The sequence below is a fragment of the Tachypleus tridentatus genome, chromosome 13 (genome assembly GCF_004210375.1).
Source record: "Tachypleus tridentatus isolate NWPU-2018 chromosome 13, ASM421037v1, whole genome shotgun sequence".
NCBI classification, from domain to species: Eukaryota; Metazoa; Arthropoda; class Merostomata; order Xiphosura; family Limulidae; genus Tachypleus; species Tachypleus tridentatus.
The window spans coordinates 191618-208264 of record NC_134837.1 but is presented as its reverse complement, the minus strand read 5'-3'; the positions used below and the strand labels follow the sequence as shown (position 1 = coordinate 208264).

At 31.8% G+C, this 16647-nt stretch overlaps 1 protein-coding gene across 1 annotated transcript in view; it reads left to right on the top strand.

Annotated features, from left to right (window-relative positions):
* The window catches only part of LOC143239965 (CREB-regulated transcription coactivator 1-like), a 47005-nt gene extending 36144 nt beyond the window's left edge, over nt 1–10861 (top strand). The window contains exons 7-8 of the mRNA XM_076481661.1: nt 5471–5771; nt 9192–10861. Coding sequence (XP_076337776.1) covers nt 5471–5771; nt 9192–9421 — 531 coding nt within the window. The 3' untranslated portion in view covers nt 9422–10861. The remainder of the gene's footprint in view (nt 1–5470; nt 5772–9191) is intronic.
* Nucleotides 10862–16647: the final 5786 nt, after the last annotated feature.

Genomic DNA, 16647 nt, shown 5'->3' with positions numbered 1-16647 from the left:
TAGGGATGGCCAGTGCAGATAGCCCTTGTGTATCTTTCTTACACTGCTAAATTAGGGATGGCCAGTGCAGATAGCCCTTGTGTATCTTTCTTACACTGCTAAATTAGGGATGGCCAGTGCAGATAGCCCTTGTGTATCTTTCTTACACTGCTAAATTAGGGATGGCCAGTGCAGATAGCCCTTGTGTATCTTTCTTACACTGCTAAATTAGGGATGGCCAGTGCAGATAGCTCTTGTGTATCTTTCTTACACTGCTAAATTAGGGATGGACAGTGCAGATAGCCCTTGTGTATCTTTCTTACACTGCTAAATTAGGGATGGACAGTGCAGATAGCCCTTGTGTATCTTTCTTACACTGCTAAATTAGGGATGGCTAGTGCAGATAGCTGTTGTGTATCTTTGGATGAAATTCAGAAACAAATAAAAACAACAGTAGATAATAGCTATAAATTTTACCATCTGACATGTGACAGGTGCTGAATTTGAGAAGACTGGTGCCAGACGACCAGTTTTAAACTTGGAATGTCTGTCAGTGATATTGTTAAGGAATAATGTTTATTTACTTGTAGTGTATAGTCATATTAGTGTTTACCCACATGTAGTGTGTAGTTATATCAGTGTTTATCCACTTGTAGTGTATAGTCATATCGGTGTTTATCCACTTATAGTGTATAGTCATATTAGTGTTTATCCACTTATAGTGTATAGTCATATCAGTGTTTATCCACTTATAGTGTATAGTTCTATTAGTGTTTACCCACATATAGTGTATAGTTCTATTAGTGTTTACGCATTATGTAGTGTGTAGTTATATCAGTGTTTATCCACTTGTAGTGTATGGGTATATCAGTGTACTAATCATATTGAATATTATATTTATAATCTGTTTTGAAGAGTTATGGCTAACCCTGTTGTACCCTATCTTTACACTGTCTTTCAGAGTTAAGAGTACTCAGCAATTTTATGTCAGCTTTGAGAGGTAGGTCTTGGGTCTTTTGTATGTTGTATTTGTATAACAACCTTCAATGATAGATCCTACCAGTTATGTTCTGTGTACGTTTTTTTTTGTATAACAACCTTCAATGATAGATCCTACCAGTTATGTTCTGTGTAACGCTTTTTTTTAAATTTCGATGTCGGAAGTACTGAACAGTTGCATTCCTGGCTCAGTTCCTGAACTTGAGATACATTTGCTTGTTTTATTTCACATTTTGTATATCTGTTGTTTATTCTGTTAAGTTGGACAGAAATTTAGTTTGTAGATACTGAAATATCCCAAACTCAGAGTTACTTGCTACTGTTGTTATGACTGTTCTGTTATTTAACAATATTCTATATTTGAGAAACTGTATAATAATTTGATTACAATTCTGTGTATATTTTGCTATAGATATGTTATGTAGCCTTTCTTATACATATCCTAAATTGTAATTTAGTTTTTTGTTTCCTTCAAGGATACATCACAGTGAGTTAGTTCTGTAGGATGTGCATAAAAGTGTCTAAAGGTATCTGATAACAGCATGAAGAAGGGTTTTATAGGCAATAAATGATGTCATTTTTTACTTATATTTGGCCCAAGTTATATCTATATAAGTTACCTTACCTCTTCAACAGAAGTTTAAATGTTTTGTTGAAGTAATCTTGTTCACCTGAATTATAAGTGTCTCTTTTGTATATGGTAATGAGAGTGGATATTAGGATAAATAGATGTATCAGTAGAAGTTCAGATTTACTTATCTGTTTAGCCAGACATAGTTTTATGGTTGATATGCCAGACAGTAAAACCAGTGGTCCATAGCTCATGTGCTATTATTATAAAGTGACCCTCTGTAATTTAGTACTGTGGGTAATAAAGAGTGATGGTTCCACTGTTTGATTAGAGTAGTCTAAGAGTTGTTAGGCAGTACTGTTGTCCAGCTGCTGTCCCTCTGTTGATAGGTAGTACTGTTGTCTGATTGCTGTCTCTCTGTTGATAGGTAGTACTGTTGTCCAGCTGCTGTCCCTCTGTTGATAGGTAGTACTGTTGTCTGACTGCTGTCCCTCTGTTGATAGGTACTACTGTTGTCCAGCTGCTGTCCTTCTGTTGATAGGTAGTACTGCTGTCCAGCTGCTGTCTCTCTGTTGATAGGTAGTACTGTTGTCCAGCTGCTGTCCTCTGTTGGTGAGCAGTACTGTTGTCCAGCTGCTGTCCTCTGTTGGTGAGCAGTACTGTTGTCCAGCTGCTATCCCTCTGTTGGTAGGTAGTATTAGCCACTATCCCTGTAGTTCAAAACTTAGTAATGGTTCACACAGACATTTCTAAACAGTGTTTCTGCTTTTTTAGATAATGATAAAAATATCACAAGTCAGCACAATCTTTTATCCAGTGTGAAACATCACACAGGTTGAAAGCTGAGTTTGGGGAAATTCTTCATTCCACTGTAAGAATAATTTGAAGTTTAACACTGCTGGTTGCTGAAGTTATATCAACAATGATGGAAAAAAAGAAGATAAAAAGAGGCCAGTATGTGTTATGTTGATAATTTTCTTATCTTAAAGCTGGTTGGTGTGCTAAAACACATACTGAAATGGATGGTTGCAAGGAGTGGCAACTGCCATGTTTATAGTTGACAAGTGTGTGTTTTGGGCTGAGATAAAGGTGTCAGCTCTTAATTATATAGATACTCACTCTGATTGCAGAGCTGTAAAAATTATTGTTTCTTTGTATATAATTTTGTCTTTAGAAGGTAAGGTATTTTTAATAGCTATGTATCTATAAAATTAAGGTAACTGCTGTTTATTGCTGCAACTGAAGAGAACTGTATTTGTAAGCAGTAAGTTACATTTATAACTTTAATTATGCTTTGTTAGAAATTAATTTTCAACATAAGAACAAACCTTAGTAGTACTTTGAGCGAATGGGTTTAATAAGGATTGCATAGGTGGAAATTGTTCTGTTTTTTCATGTTCACACAAGTAGTCATTTCTCTCTCTTCTTTGTATAAAAATGGATATAATTATTCTTATGTTAATTATCTAGACATAGAATGTTTTTTTTTGTATAAGGTAGAGTCCAGTTGATCATTTTTATGCAAAGAAGGATATTTATTTTTTCCATCCTTGGATTACCTACCCCCCATAGTTTTATTCTGAACGTATTGTTTAAAGGGGTTATTGTATCAAAACTGAAAAGGTTTTTAATGGTATGTAATGGTAAGAACTCTTTTATGGATAATATTTCTTTATTCATAAACAAACCAAAAATAATGGATACAGAGATCTTCAACTAACATTTTTTTACTATTTTTTATAAGAAATATAAATTTATTTTAAATAAATGTTCAATTATGTAAATCTCCCTCAATGAGAGGTTGTTAGTTTATCAAGGGTGAATAATTTAGTTTTTTATTCATATTAATATATTATTAAGAATGGAATGACCATCTTCATCTAGCTGGGCCTGCCTCAAATTTCCTGTACTATATTTGAATAAATCTTCAACAATTTATAAGCACACTTTCTTGCTTTCATTTTTTATGATCTTTATATGGGTCCTAGTTGGAAGTTGTATGTGGTAGAAATTTTGTGTGTTTCTGTTTGTAGTTTTAAAACTTAACTTTAAGGATAACAGCTCTTCCACATCTAGCTGCAACAGAGAAAGGTAGCAGGAGGTGAGACATTCTGGGTTAAAGCACTCAGGAGGTGAGACATTCTGGGTTAAAGCACTCAGGAGGTGAGACATTCTGGGTTAAAGCACTCAGGAGGTGAGACATTCTGGGTTAAAGCACTCAGGAGGTGGGACATTCTGGGTTAAAGCACTCAGGAGGTGAGACATTCTGGGTTAAAGCACTCGCCTCTTCTCACATGTTTTGATTTTCCATGGTTGGTAACTTCATTAAAATTGGAGTTTTGGATCTTGCTTGATAGATGGCATGTCCACAATGCTTATTGGGTGCTATTACCACAAACTTTAATCTGTTATGATCATAGATGACTAACCAGTGACAGAAATGTGTTGAATGATTGTTGATTCTTTATTGTCTAATAATACTGAATTCAATTGCCTATTAGCAATAACTGAAATTGATAATTATTGAGTTAATTACATGTATGTATATATGCAGAGATACCAACCATAATAATTTGAGCGTAATCATTACGATTTTGGTGTATACATTACGACTATACACTCATACAGACAAATATTACGACTTGTTGCAACTCCCAAATTATTATATATTATATAGGCCTATACAATAAAGTGATAAATTGTTACCCCAGGGCTTGAAAGGGGTTAAAGAAAATTTATAGTGAGATACAAATAAATTTTGATAATAAATAAAAGACATAGTCCAAATGGCTACATGCAATAATCATGTTTGTGCTTGAAATAATAAAAAATATTTGTATCTCCGACGTCTACCAATAGTTTGAGTGCAGTGCTTCTCCATACTGGGTACGTGGGGGAATCCATAGTTACATCATCAATGCTTGTCAGCCAATCAGTGCTCGCATAGATGGGTATTTCTTGTTTTCTAAGCGGCATAGAAACACCAATGTGATCGCTCACAAGATGGAAAAAAAGAGGCCTTATTCACCAGATTGTCTTGTTTCTGGCAAATCTAAAAGGGCTAAAACTGTGAAAGGGCTCTGTCTACAATCATTACTCTCAGTCATTTGAAATAGTTGGCATCTCTGTATATGTACTTGGTCCTTTAGAGGTGGGACCAAATGTGTTGCTCTATAAGGATATATTCTGACTTTTAGGCATATATGTGGGTATATTTAGTTCTTCAGAGTTAGAGTTATTTGTCTGGTGCAATAAGGATTCATCTTTTCTCTCTCTAGCTGTATATATATACATACTTGGTCCTTAGAGGTAGGACTAAACCTGTTGCATTATAAAGATATATCCCTGTGTAAAGCCAAGTTTATTGTACTGTGTATATATATTCCATTTTATATGCTTTGTTTTTTAATTTTGAGCTTTAGAACTAATTTTAGTACCTTTATAATGCATATACAACAGTCATAGTACAGAACATACATAATGTGTGAAACAAAAATTCTTTCTGCAGTGTAAACATAAGTAATCTTAGTTACAAATGGTGGTTGTCTGGAGCAAATTAAGTTGTTGTTGTTTTGAATTAAGCACAAAGCTACACAATGGGCTGTCTGTGCTCTGCCCACCACTGGTATTGAAAACCCAGTTTTTTAGCGCTGTAAGTCTGCAGACATACCGCTGAGCCACTGAGGGGCACAAATTAAGTCGTTTACCACACTGAAGTAATTTTGTATACATATGCAAGTCTGTGTGTACATATTATTGCACTTAACCGTATTACAGTATCTTTAGGTAAGTGTAATTCAGCTTGATGTGATTGTTGATTCTTTATGAAAGAGTAATTTGGAAATCCATTGAATGTTACTTCACATATTAGTTTGTAATTTGTGTATCTCTCTTTTTTTTTTTCTGTGTGTCTGTGTATAGCACTTACCTAACAGTAGTGGTCCAGTATCCAGTAGTAATATATCATTACCTAATGTACATCATTCAAATCGTGATACTGGAAATGGATCGAGGCCACAGGTATCAGTGGAGTTGGGCACATCTGAAGGAAATGGATATCATTACTCTAACGTCCAGACACAACCCCTGTCGATGCCTCAGGATGGTGTTGATGTCAGTTTGATGTATTATGGGATACCTTCTAAAGGATCAGAGCCTAACCTTTATTCTCCACCTTCGTACTCACCCCAGACGCCTCAAACACCAACCATTATTTTGACAGGTAAGCCTATGTTTATATCATAAGTACTAAGAGCAGTGTTGGAGTTATCAAAGTTGCTGTCACAGATAGTTGCCTGAGTTCACTGAATTTCTTATTACATGATACTGATTGCTAACTAACTTTGTATGCTTCATTTTGGCTGCTATCTTCAGGGACATTCTGGTATTAGTGGCTGGGATTTGGTACCCACATGTATTGGGGTTACTTCATTAGCACCTGAACCAAGTAACTATTTAAATGCCTTCAAGAGACAGTGTTGAGGTTTGGCTGGCTATCATCCTGTGTTGAGTGAGTGTGTTTTCAGTTGAGTTTGATGTAGAATGGTTCATAATTTTATTTTCCTGTGTTATATTCTATGACTTTCATGTTGTTCCACTTCACTACACAGTATTGTTCTCTGGCACAATGGATAGATCAGTACTGCTGAGTTTTGTCTGTTCATTATGGTAACATTTGCTGTTCTGCTTCATTCTATAGAGTCACATTCATAAATGATGTTTTGCTTTCTATTGTGAATACATCTTTAGAATACTGTTCTGATTTTGGCATTTATGTATCTTTCAGTATGTTATCAGCCCTTTAATAAAGAGAATTATAAATATCTATGTCTAATATTTTTTTGCATATTTTGCATATTATTAGAGTTAATCTTCTTTATCAACCAGTGTTTACTTTTTTAGAGATTATACAAGTACAATGGTCAAAGTGCTGATGTTATGACCTTTTACAAGTACAAGTGTTATTTAAACATGGTATTTGATGACTTATTGAATATATAATTTCAGAAGTCCCTACATTTTATTCTAGAGATTTACAATAGAGATTATACAAGTACAATGTGTCAGAAAGAGAGTAAATACTAGAGATTATACAAATGAAGTTTAATGGAATAGTTAAATAAGAGCTGTAGATGTGAGTGTCAGAAGTCTAGAGATTATACAAGTACAATGTGTCAGAAGTCTAGAGATTATACAAGTACAATGTGTCAGAAGTCTAGAGATTATACAAGTACAATGTGTCAGAAGTCTAGAGATTATACAAGTACAATGTGTCAGAAGTCTAGAGATTATACAAGTACAATGTGTCAGAAGTCTAGAGATTATACAAGTTAGTCTAGAGATTATACAAGTACAATGTGTCAGAAGTCTAGAGATTATACAAGTACAATGTGTCAGAAGTCTAGAGATTATACAAGTACAATGTGTCAGAAGTCTAGAGATTATACAAGTACAATGTGTCAGAAGTCTAGAGATTATACAAGTACAATGTGGAGATTATACGATGGACAAAAGTATATTTTGTATTCTTCATGTGAACACCACCTAGTGCTGTGAGTTCTAAGTTAATCTAATGTTATTAATAATCACAGACATCTTATGTACAGATACTGTTTGATGCATATGACTTTTGTTTACAACAAATTTGTATGTTTTACTAAAATCTTTCTACATTTCATATAGTTATGTTGAATAAACTTACATTTATGACCAACATCCTGGTTGGTCTGTTGAACTTACCCCCATGTACAGTGAGCTCTGTTGTTTTTTAAGACTGTTATTTCCCCTTGTTGCACTAGTTTCATCCGTGGCCAAGACATTTTCTGGTATCTATGGGTTGTCTGTGTAAACTCTATGATGTATAAACTTCATATTGTGGTAAATCATATATTGGTGTGAAAGCGTTTATTTCCATGCTTGATTATTTAATGCAGTTTTTCAATTCTAGAATCTTAACTGTAGTATGTGGTTTTATGTGATTAATATAATGTCAACATATCTCAGCTGGTACTGGTGTCTTTAAAACATTCTATGTTGATGTCCCTTTGTGCTGTGAACATTTTGCTAGGCCTTCTTATTGGTGATATGTATTTTCATGTTGTAAGTAAGTTGTGTTGATACAGAACTTTCAAAGCTGTCAGTTGGGTGCATATCTTGAGATTATTGTAGTTTTAAAGTTGCTGGTAGAGAATATGTTACAAGTTTGTTATGCTATTGAAGAGGCTGGATATGTCGATGGTAATCATTGTGTTTTGTAAAGCTGTTGTTGTTTATATAATCTGTACATTGTTAACTGAGCTGTAAATATATAAATATGTTTTCCTGATTTTATATTCAATAAATACTTATCTCAGAAGTGACATGGTAAATTATTTGTTCAGTTAAATTCAGGATGGAGCTATTTTCCTTCTTGTGAGTTTTAAGTAAACCATAGTTGTGTGTGGTGTAGTTCTGTTCTGACTTCGTTCTGGAGTTTCTGTTTTGTCTTTTGCTAGCTGTTGGGTTATTTTTGGTCTTTGTTTATTGGACATATTAAATTAGAACGGAGCTTATTGTAATTGTAGTGGCATTAGCATTTTTTCTCTGGTAGATTTGTTTCGATGTTGTTTTTTAATTCCCTTAAGGCATTTTTTTTCTGTATTATAGTTGGTTTTATATTTTCCCAGAATACTGACCTTATTTAAGTTCTTAATTGTTTTTTTGTGTTCTGTCAGTTGTGTCTTTCGTGGTTGTAGCTATGGTTAGGACGGTATCTTGGTAAGTGTTAGGTGTCCTTCATAGGGTAGTTGAGGATTCTGTAATACTGTATCTAACTGTTACCGTATTCCAGGCATCAGTGGCTGTCTGCCATTTTGTTTATGGTGAACATTCAAGTCGGTGTTCATTTATGAGTAGTTTACATTTCATGTTACAGTGACTGATGAATGAGATGCTTTATACATGTACAAATAAACTTTGAGAGAAAGGGATGATTGAAAACATTGGTTCTTCCTTTGATGTGGTTAAAGTGTAGTACAAATAATCTTTGTGTAATTGCTTTGTACACATTTGGAGCTGATATCCATGCATTATTTTTATTTTGAAGTTATAGCATTAAGCTGTCTTGAGTTGTATTTAAAATGTATTTCCAAGGAAAAAGAATAAGCAGTAAGTCTGTAGGCTTACAAAATGTTAAAAATTGGGTACAATATGTACAATATTGTACAATATTATATTATACATTAGAATTATAAACACTTAATGAAGTTGTTTTAAATTATTGATTCCTGTGGTGAAATTAATTAAAAATAATATTGCTACACAACCTTACTAACAACATGCTTAAATAATTAATTTGTGACTAAATCCATTTAGAATAATTTTATTTATCATTGTTTTTAGGAGAAGGACATTAGATTTAAAAAAGGGATTGTTAGAAATTGTGTCATACTGTTCTGTTCATTAGTCCATACTAGATAAACCTGTGAGTAATTCTTGTACTAAAAAACAATGCCTAAGGATAAGCAAAATAGTTAACTATATACTGGGATATTATCAAGTGAACCAATACCTTCCTGGTTATGTTAGCAAATCATCTACACAGCTTGTAAACAGGATGGAGTTTTCTCTAAATTCACAATTTAAAGTTATATTTATTTCTCAGGTCCAGGTGCTGATGAACCCCTGTTGATGCAAGACTTTGTTAAAGATATCGGTTCGGCCATGGCCAGTGTGTCTGGCTTCTTTGGCACAGACTTTATCACTTCAGATGACGTGTTACGTGCTGGACTGGAACCCATTGATTTTGATGGATTGCAGATACTCATGGACCCTGATATTTGTGTAATAAGTGACCCAGTTACTGAGGAAACTTTCAGACTTGAGCATTCATAGCATTCAGTGCCATCTGTGGGAAGGTTTGGGATATAATAGTTTCTATCAGTTTTACCACTTTGCCTAAGAATATAAGCCATAACCTTATCCTGTGAGTTGAACAGAGAATGCTTGCCATAAATGTTTGGCAAGATTTCCAGTTGAACTATTTATTTGCTTTTATATAAAATGGAATGGATTATTTTAAGAATAGAATCATGGTTGTTTCTAAAGGATTAACTGAATAAAGAGCCTAGAAGCAACAAGATATATCATTTTGTTAAATGATTGTACTTTTAAAGTGTTTGTTTTTAAAGCAAGTTATCATGCCTTAAGTGCATGAGTGACACTTAGTGTGTGTATATAAAACTGTAAATTGTCATTTTCAGTCTTCCATTAAATGTTGGTACTGCTGACAAAGCTACAGTATTAGACTGATAGGAACTGCACTTAAATTGGCATTCATTGTAATAAAACGTCATTAATATAATTTTGAAAATAATATTTTGAACTTTTTTTCTGATGTTAAACAATAATTTCTTCTCACAGTTTTCAGTTGTTTGTCGTTTTTAAAATAATGTTGTCAGTGAAAAATATAACTGAAGGTACATGAATTGCAGTCTGCTTTTTCTCCCACTATGTTCTAAAGTTTTTTTCATAATTACTTTTAAAATCAGGATGGATATGTTCAGAAGAATTGTTACAATTTATTTTTTAAAGCCAAAAGAAATTACTTTAACTTATTTTACCTCTCTGTGATTTTAACACGAACTGTTTTCTTCAATTTCTTTCTGGATGATTAGCTTTATTGAAGTTGAATTAGCTGAGCACTAGGTTCTGTTGTTTTAGAAATGTCACTGAAGAATATCTTCTCAAGGGGATATTCTAATTTCAAGTTCGAAGTTAACTGTTTTAGTGTTTAGCTTGTCATAACCATATTGTTACTGGAATAACATATGAAAACAAAATCTTTAACATGTTCAGGTGGAAAGTTATGACACCATAAAGTCATACCCGTTGTAAACTATTTTTGAAACAATAGAAGTCTAGAGAGCTGTTGTATTAGATAGGTTAAACTTGTTTATAGATTATGCAAGTAAGAGCTTCTGATTGTTTTTGTGACATAAAAATTTTCTATTTTTTAGTTTTATTAATAAAAACTGTATGAAGCTACATTTGAAAATAGTTTGTTTATAATTAAACTTAAATGAATTGTTGCATATTTCGGTTTAGTGCAAAAAATACAATTTTATATAATGATTTAAGTGTATAGAAATGGATCATGTGGTGAAAGTTCTTATATTATTTGTATAATATTATGGTAAGGAGATGCTCAGAGTTTAAAAGGGAGTTGTTGGAAATTGTCTTTTATTTGTAATATATGCATCAGTTGTGGCTTGGGTACCAGTGTTTTTTGGGGTGGGGAGTTCATGTATCCATGTGAACAATTTAAAATGCAACAGTGCACTTTATTGTGTATGTTTAACAATCTAATTAACGTGTTGTTTAAGTTGTATGCAGCATTTATGATAATGTTTTATTTAGTGTTTCTTTATATTTATTAGTCTTCAAAAGGCTTAAAATAACTATTTGATCTATTTGTCATTGAAGTAAAGCTATTTTAAAACTATTCTATTAGATATTTGTATACTTTTTCTAACTCTTGGTAAGTTAATTGTATTAAAATACTTTTGACAGTCAAATTATGTTGTTATTAAAACTGTTTCACAGACAGTCAAATTATGTTGTTATTAAAACTGTTTCACAAGTGTAAATTGTGTTCTACTCATACAATCATGTAAATTAGTCATTTTGTGAGGAAGAGATAATTTTTAGCTTTCTTAACAATAATATGTGTGATGAGCTATGAAGGTGAAACTGGGGTTTCTTGTTAAAACATAAGTGTCGTGGTTCAGGCTCCAGTTTGTTACCATACAGTTGGGTTTCTTGTTAAAACATGAGTGTCGTGTTCAGGCTCCAGTTTGTTACCATACAGTTGAGTTTCTTGTTAAAACATGAGTGTCGTGGTTCAGGCTCCAGTTTGTTACCATACAGTTGGGTTTCTTGTTAAAACATGAGTGTCAGTGGTTCAGGCTCCAGTTTGTTACCATACAGTTGGGTTTCTTGTTAAAACATGAGTGTCGTGGTTCAGGCTCCAGTTTGTTACCATACAGTTGGGTTTCTTGTTAAAACATAAGTGTCGTGGTTCAGGCTCCAGTTTGTTACCATACAGTTGGGTTTCTTGTTAAAACATGAGTGTCGTGGTTCAGGCTCCAGTTTGTTACCATACAGTTTTTGTTAAGTGTGGTGTTATATATTAACACAAAACTGCACTTATTGTAAATTTGACTTCAGTGTTTTCAGTCATATAGAGGAATGTGAAGATTTATATGGACAGGTTTCAACACTATATTTATCATATCTGTAACAACTGATGGAGCCAATAAACTGTGAAGAAATTCTGTATTTTCTGTATATTTTTTTATATTTTATCTTAAGTGGTTGTAGTCTGAACATTAAAACTTTAATGAGATAAACCTCTAAAGTTTTGTCACTTTGAGTGTATTAACTAAGGCTGCTTCAGCTAACTCCACTTGAGGACATAAATTTTTCTAGTACTCACCATTGAAGAAAATATAGCAGTTTTTTTATTAATCTGGCAGTGTTTGTGTGTGGTCCATCCTTGATTTTGAGAATAATTATATTGAAGCATGATTTATGAATAAACTTTATTTTTCAAAAAGCTAATAAAAGTTTAATATTCAGAATTACAAAATTATCATTGTTTGGCTTATGAAGATTATTGTAGTCTTATAAATCTATCTAGGAGTTAAAGCATAGTATTAGAAACAGAACCATTAGGTGGTTAATGAAGGATTTTGCTTTATGTGAACAGTAACACGGTGTAGTTAGTTGGATATATTACCAATGTTATTACTTTTACCTCGGATCAGAAGGCTAGTAATTCGCATACTAATAACACATATTTTTGTCTACTTTTTTCCTTTTTGTTTTGGATATAGTTTGTTTCTAATTCCCCAGATCATTTTATACCTTGATGCTTGTTTCAATTTGATTTAATTTAGTAATCGGTAAAGATTTGCTTAAAGGAATAATATGTAACGAATGTACATGGTTAAAAGTTAAAATACATGACATAGGCTTTACCTTTCATTATCACATAGTATTATAAAAACAGTTTGTTTTACAATACAGAACAAAACCATAATGCTCCACTTTAAGTTACCACATGAAAATAACTGTGGGTATAGAATTATTGCTGTGTCGCTATTTGAGAAAAAGAGATATGTTTAATATAAACCCATGTTTTTAAGTTGAGGATTTTTAATTCTGTGGAAATAATGTAAATTATCTTAGATGTTATTATTAATATATTATTCCATGCTAGTTATTATAGAACCAAAATATTTAATAAAGAAATTTACAAAGCTTTATAAAATAAAATGACTGACTTAGCATATTTTACATACTTGTGTCTAAATTGTAGTGTCTTTCTTTAGTTTGTTTGTTTGTTGTAAACATGATACACTCACAAAATACACACTATAGCTAATATTAATCTTGTAAACATGATACACCCACACAAAATACACATTACATCTAATATTAATCTTGTAAACATGAAATACACATTATATCTAATATCAATCTTGTAAACATGACACACCCACATGAAATACACATTACATCTAATATTAATCTTGTAAACATGATACACCTACACAAAATACACACTATATTTAATATTAATCTTGTAAACATGGTACACCCACACAAAATACACATTACATCTAATATTAATCTTGTAAACATGAAATACACATTATATCTAATATCAATCTTGTAAACATGATACACCCACATGAAATACACATTACATCTAATATTAATCTTGTAAACATGATACACCCACACAAAATACACAATTAACTTTGTAACTGTTTTTTTATTTCTCCTTTCCTTTGTTTAGAAGTATAACTTAGCTTTACTCACACGCTTACAAATTTCCATTTGTATATTTTGTGTGGATCGTTAAAACCTGTTTCTAGAAAGTGATCCATTTTATACTACAAGTTCATCAAATACAAAATAAATGTTTTGTGTTCATTTCTAATTTAATCTTTGAATTTCTGTTTTACATTAACACATTTATTGTGAAACATGACTGGTAAAGAATGTGTCATAATGCTGTAGAAATATTGTCTTCTAGTTAAAACTCGCATAAGATATAAATCTATTTTTGTTTTCAATTAAGTTTGGAGTTTTATACTAAAACTGAGTCTTCATAGTAAAAGTTAAATAACTGTGTTGTATTTTTATTTTTCAGCACAGCTGTTAATGTTTATTTGAAGTGTAATTAAAATCAAAAGATGTATACAATTTTATAAGTTTGGAAGACAGTTTTATTATAAGATTAAAATCTCAATCTGACGTTAAAACTGTAAAGATAATTCAAACTATGAAACTGGAAACTATTAATAATTAAAACCAAAGAAAGAAAATTCCTGTTGTAAATAAATTCTTGAAACATATCCTTCTAAATACTTTAGAGGTTGTATGTGCGCTATTTCTCTGATTTAATTAGTCGATGTGCTATTGGCATTGATCGTGTTGTGTACAAAGGCCTGGTGAACGTGCAATTTCTGTTTGTTTATATGTATAATCAGCAAATGTTGTGTATATATATATACATTTCAAGTTCTTGTATTAAGAATTGTGTTGTTATCACTGTCTAACATGTACATATTGCTTCTACAAGATTTTAAAAGTTTTTCATAACATTTCAAACTGCTGTTAGCTTGTCAGGTGATTGAGACTTCTTCCAGATGTTTTTCCAGTATTATTGTTATTCCCAGTGTGCCATTAAATGTGACACATGGATTTATTTTGCTAGATTTATTACCGATTTATCAGTTCTATTTGAAAGGTGTATACATTGTTTTCTTTGTAGTATTATGATGTTCTCATGTGAAAACTGGTTGAACAATCATAATTGGTGGTTGTTTGCATGTTCATTTTCCAGCAACGACTCACTAGAGTAGCGTATATGTGTTTATATCTGTAGTGAAGTTATAAACAGATTTTTATCCAACTTACAACTGACCAGTTGTCATTTAATTTGTATTGAACAATTACACTGCAAGTATTATAAGAAGTTTTTGTTTACTGTTGTGTTATGGATTCATACATTTCTATAAACTGTAATGGTTTAAAATATATGTTACAGATAATATATATAATTACTAAATACAAACAGAATCACAAAGTGTTATTTCACACTTTCATACACACACTACCAACCTTTTGGAAACATTTTGACACAGTGGAACAAATGTATTCATAATTACATATAATATATATAATTACTAAATACAAACAGAATCACAAAGTGTTATTTCACACTTTCATACACACACTACCAACCTTTTGGAAACATTTTGACACAGTGGAACAAATGTATTCATAATTACATATAATATATATAATTACTAAATACAAACAGAATCACAAAGTGTTATTTCACACTTTCATACACACACTACCAACCTTTTGGAAACATTTTGACACAGTGGAACAAATGTATTCATAATTACATATAATATATATAATTACTAAATACAAACAGAATCACAAAGTGTTATTTCACACTTTCATACACACACATACTACCAACCTTTTGAAATATTTTTGTCGTTCAGTGGAACAAATGTATTCATAATCACATCAAGTGGGAAGCAACTTTTTCACAAAATAACAAAAGTGTATATCATTTTCAAAAACATGATGGACCATTGCAAAGACTATTATAAACATATGAAAAAATTACCCAGAGATGTTAATCATGGTTTGGATTTTTACATGCTTTTGTTGTTTCGTACACATGATTATACTTCCAATATTCACAAAAACCTATTAGTTTACCTAGTTCTGTACACAGTATTTTACTTATGTTAAAAACCTGTTAGTTTACTTAGTTGTGTACACAGGATTTTGCTGATAATGTTCACAAAACCCACTAGTTTATCTAGTTCTGTGCATAGAAATTTACTTATAATGTTTAAAACTTGTTAGTTTACTTAGTTGTGTACACAGGATTTTGCTGATAATGTTCACAAAAACCCACTAGTTTATCTAGTTCTGTGCATAGAAATTTACTTATAATGTTTAAAAACTTGTTAGTTTACTTAGTTGTGTACACAGGATTTTGCTGATAATGTTCACAAAAACCCACTAGTTTATCTAGTTCTGTGCATAGAAATTTACTTACAATGTTTAAAAACTTGTTAGTTTACTTAGTTGTGTACACAGGATTTTGCTGATAATGTTCACAAAAACCCACTAGTTTATCTAGTTCTGTGCATAGAAATTTACTTATAATGTTTAAAAACTTGTTAGTTTACTTAGTTGTGTACACAGGATTTTGCTGATAATGTTCACAAAACCCACTAGTTTATCTAGTTCTGTGCATAGAAATTTACTTACAATGTTTAAAACTTGTTAGTTTACTTAGTTGTGTACACAGGATTTTGCTGATAATGTTCAAAAAACCCACTAGTTTATCTAGTTCTGTGCATAGAAATTTACTTATAATGTTTAAAAACTTGTTAGTTTACTTAGTTGTGTACACAGGATTTTGCTGATAATGTTCACAAAAACCCACTAGTTTATCTAGTTCTGTGCATAGAAATTTACTTATAATGTTTAAAAACTTGTTAGTTTACTTAGTTGTGTACACAGGATTTTGCTGATAATGTTCTCAAAAACCCACTAGTTTATCTAGTTCTGTGCATAGAAATTTGCTTATAATGTTTAAAAACTTGTTAGTTTACTTAGTTGTGTACACAGGATTTTGCTGATAATGTTCACAAAACCCTCTAGTTTATCTAGTTCTGTGCATAGAAATTTACTTATAATGTTTAAAAACTTGTTAGTTTACTTAGTTGTGTACACAGGATTTTGCTGATAATGTTCACAAAAACCCTCTAGCTTATCTAGTTCTGTGCATAGAAATTTACTTATAATGTTTAAAAACTTGTTAGTTTACTTAGTTGTGTACACAGGATTTTGCTGATAATGTTCACAAAACCCTCTAGTTTATCTAGTTCTGTGCATAGAAATTTACTTATAATGTTTAAAACCTGTTAGTTTACTTAGTTGTGTACACAGGATTTTGCTGATAATGTTCACAAAACCCTCTAGTTTATCTAGTTCTGTGCATAGAAATT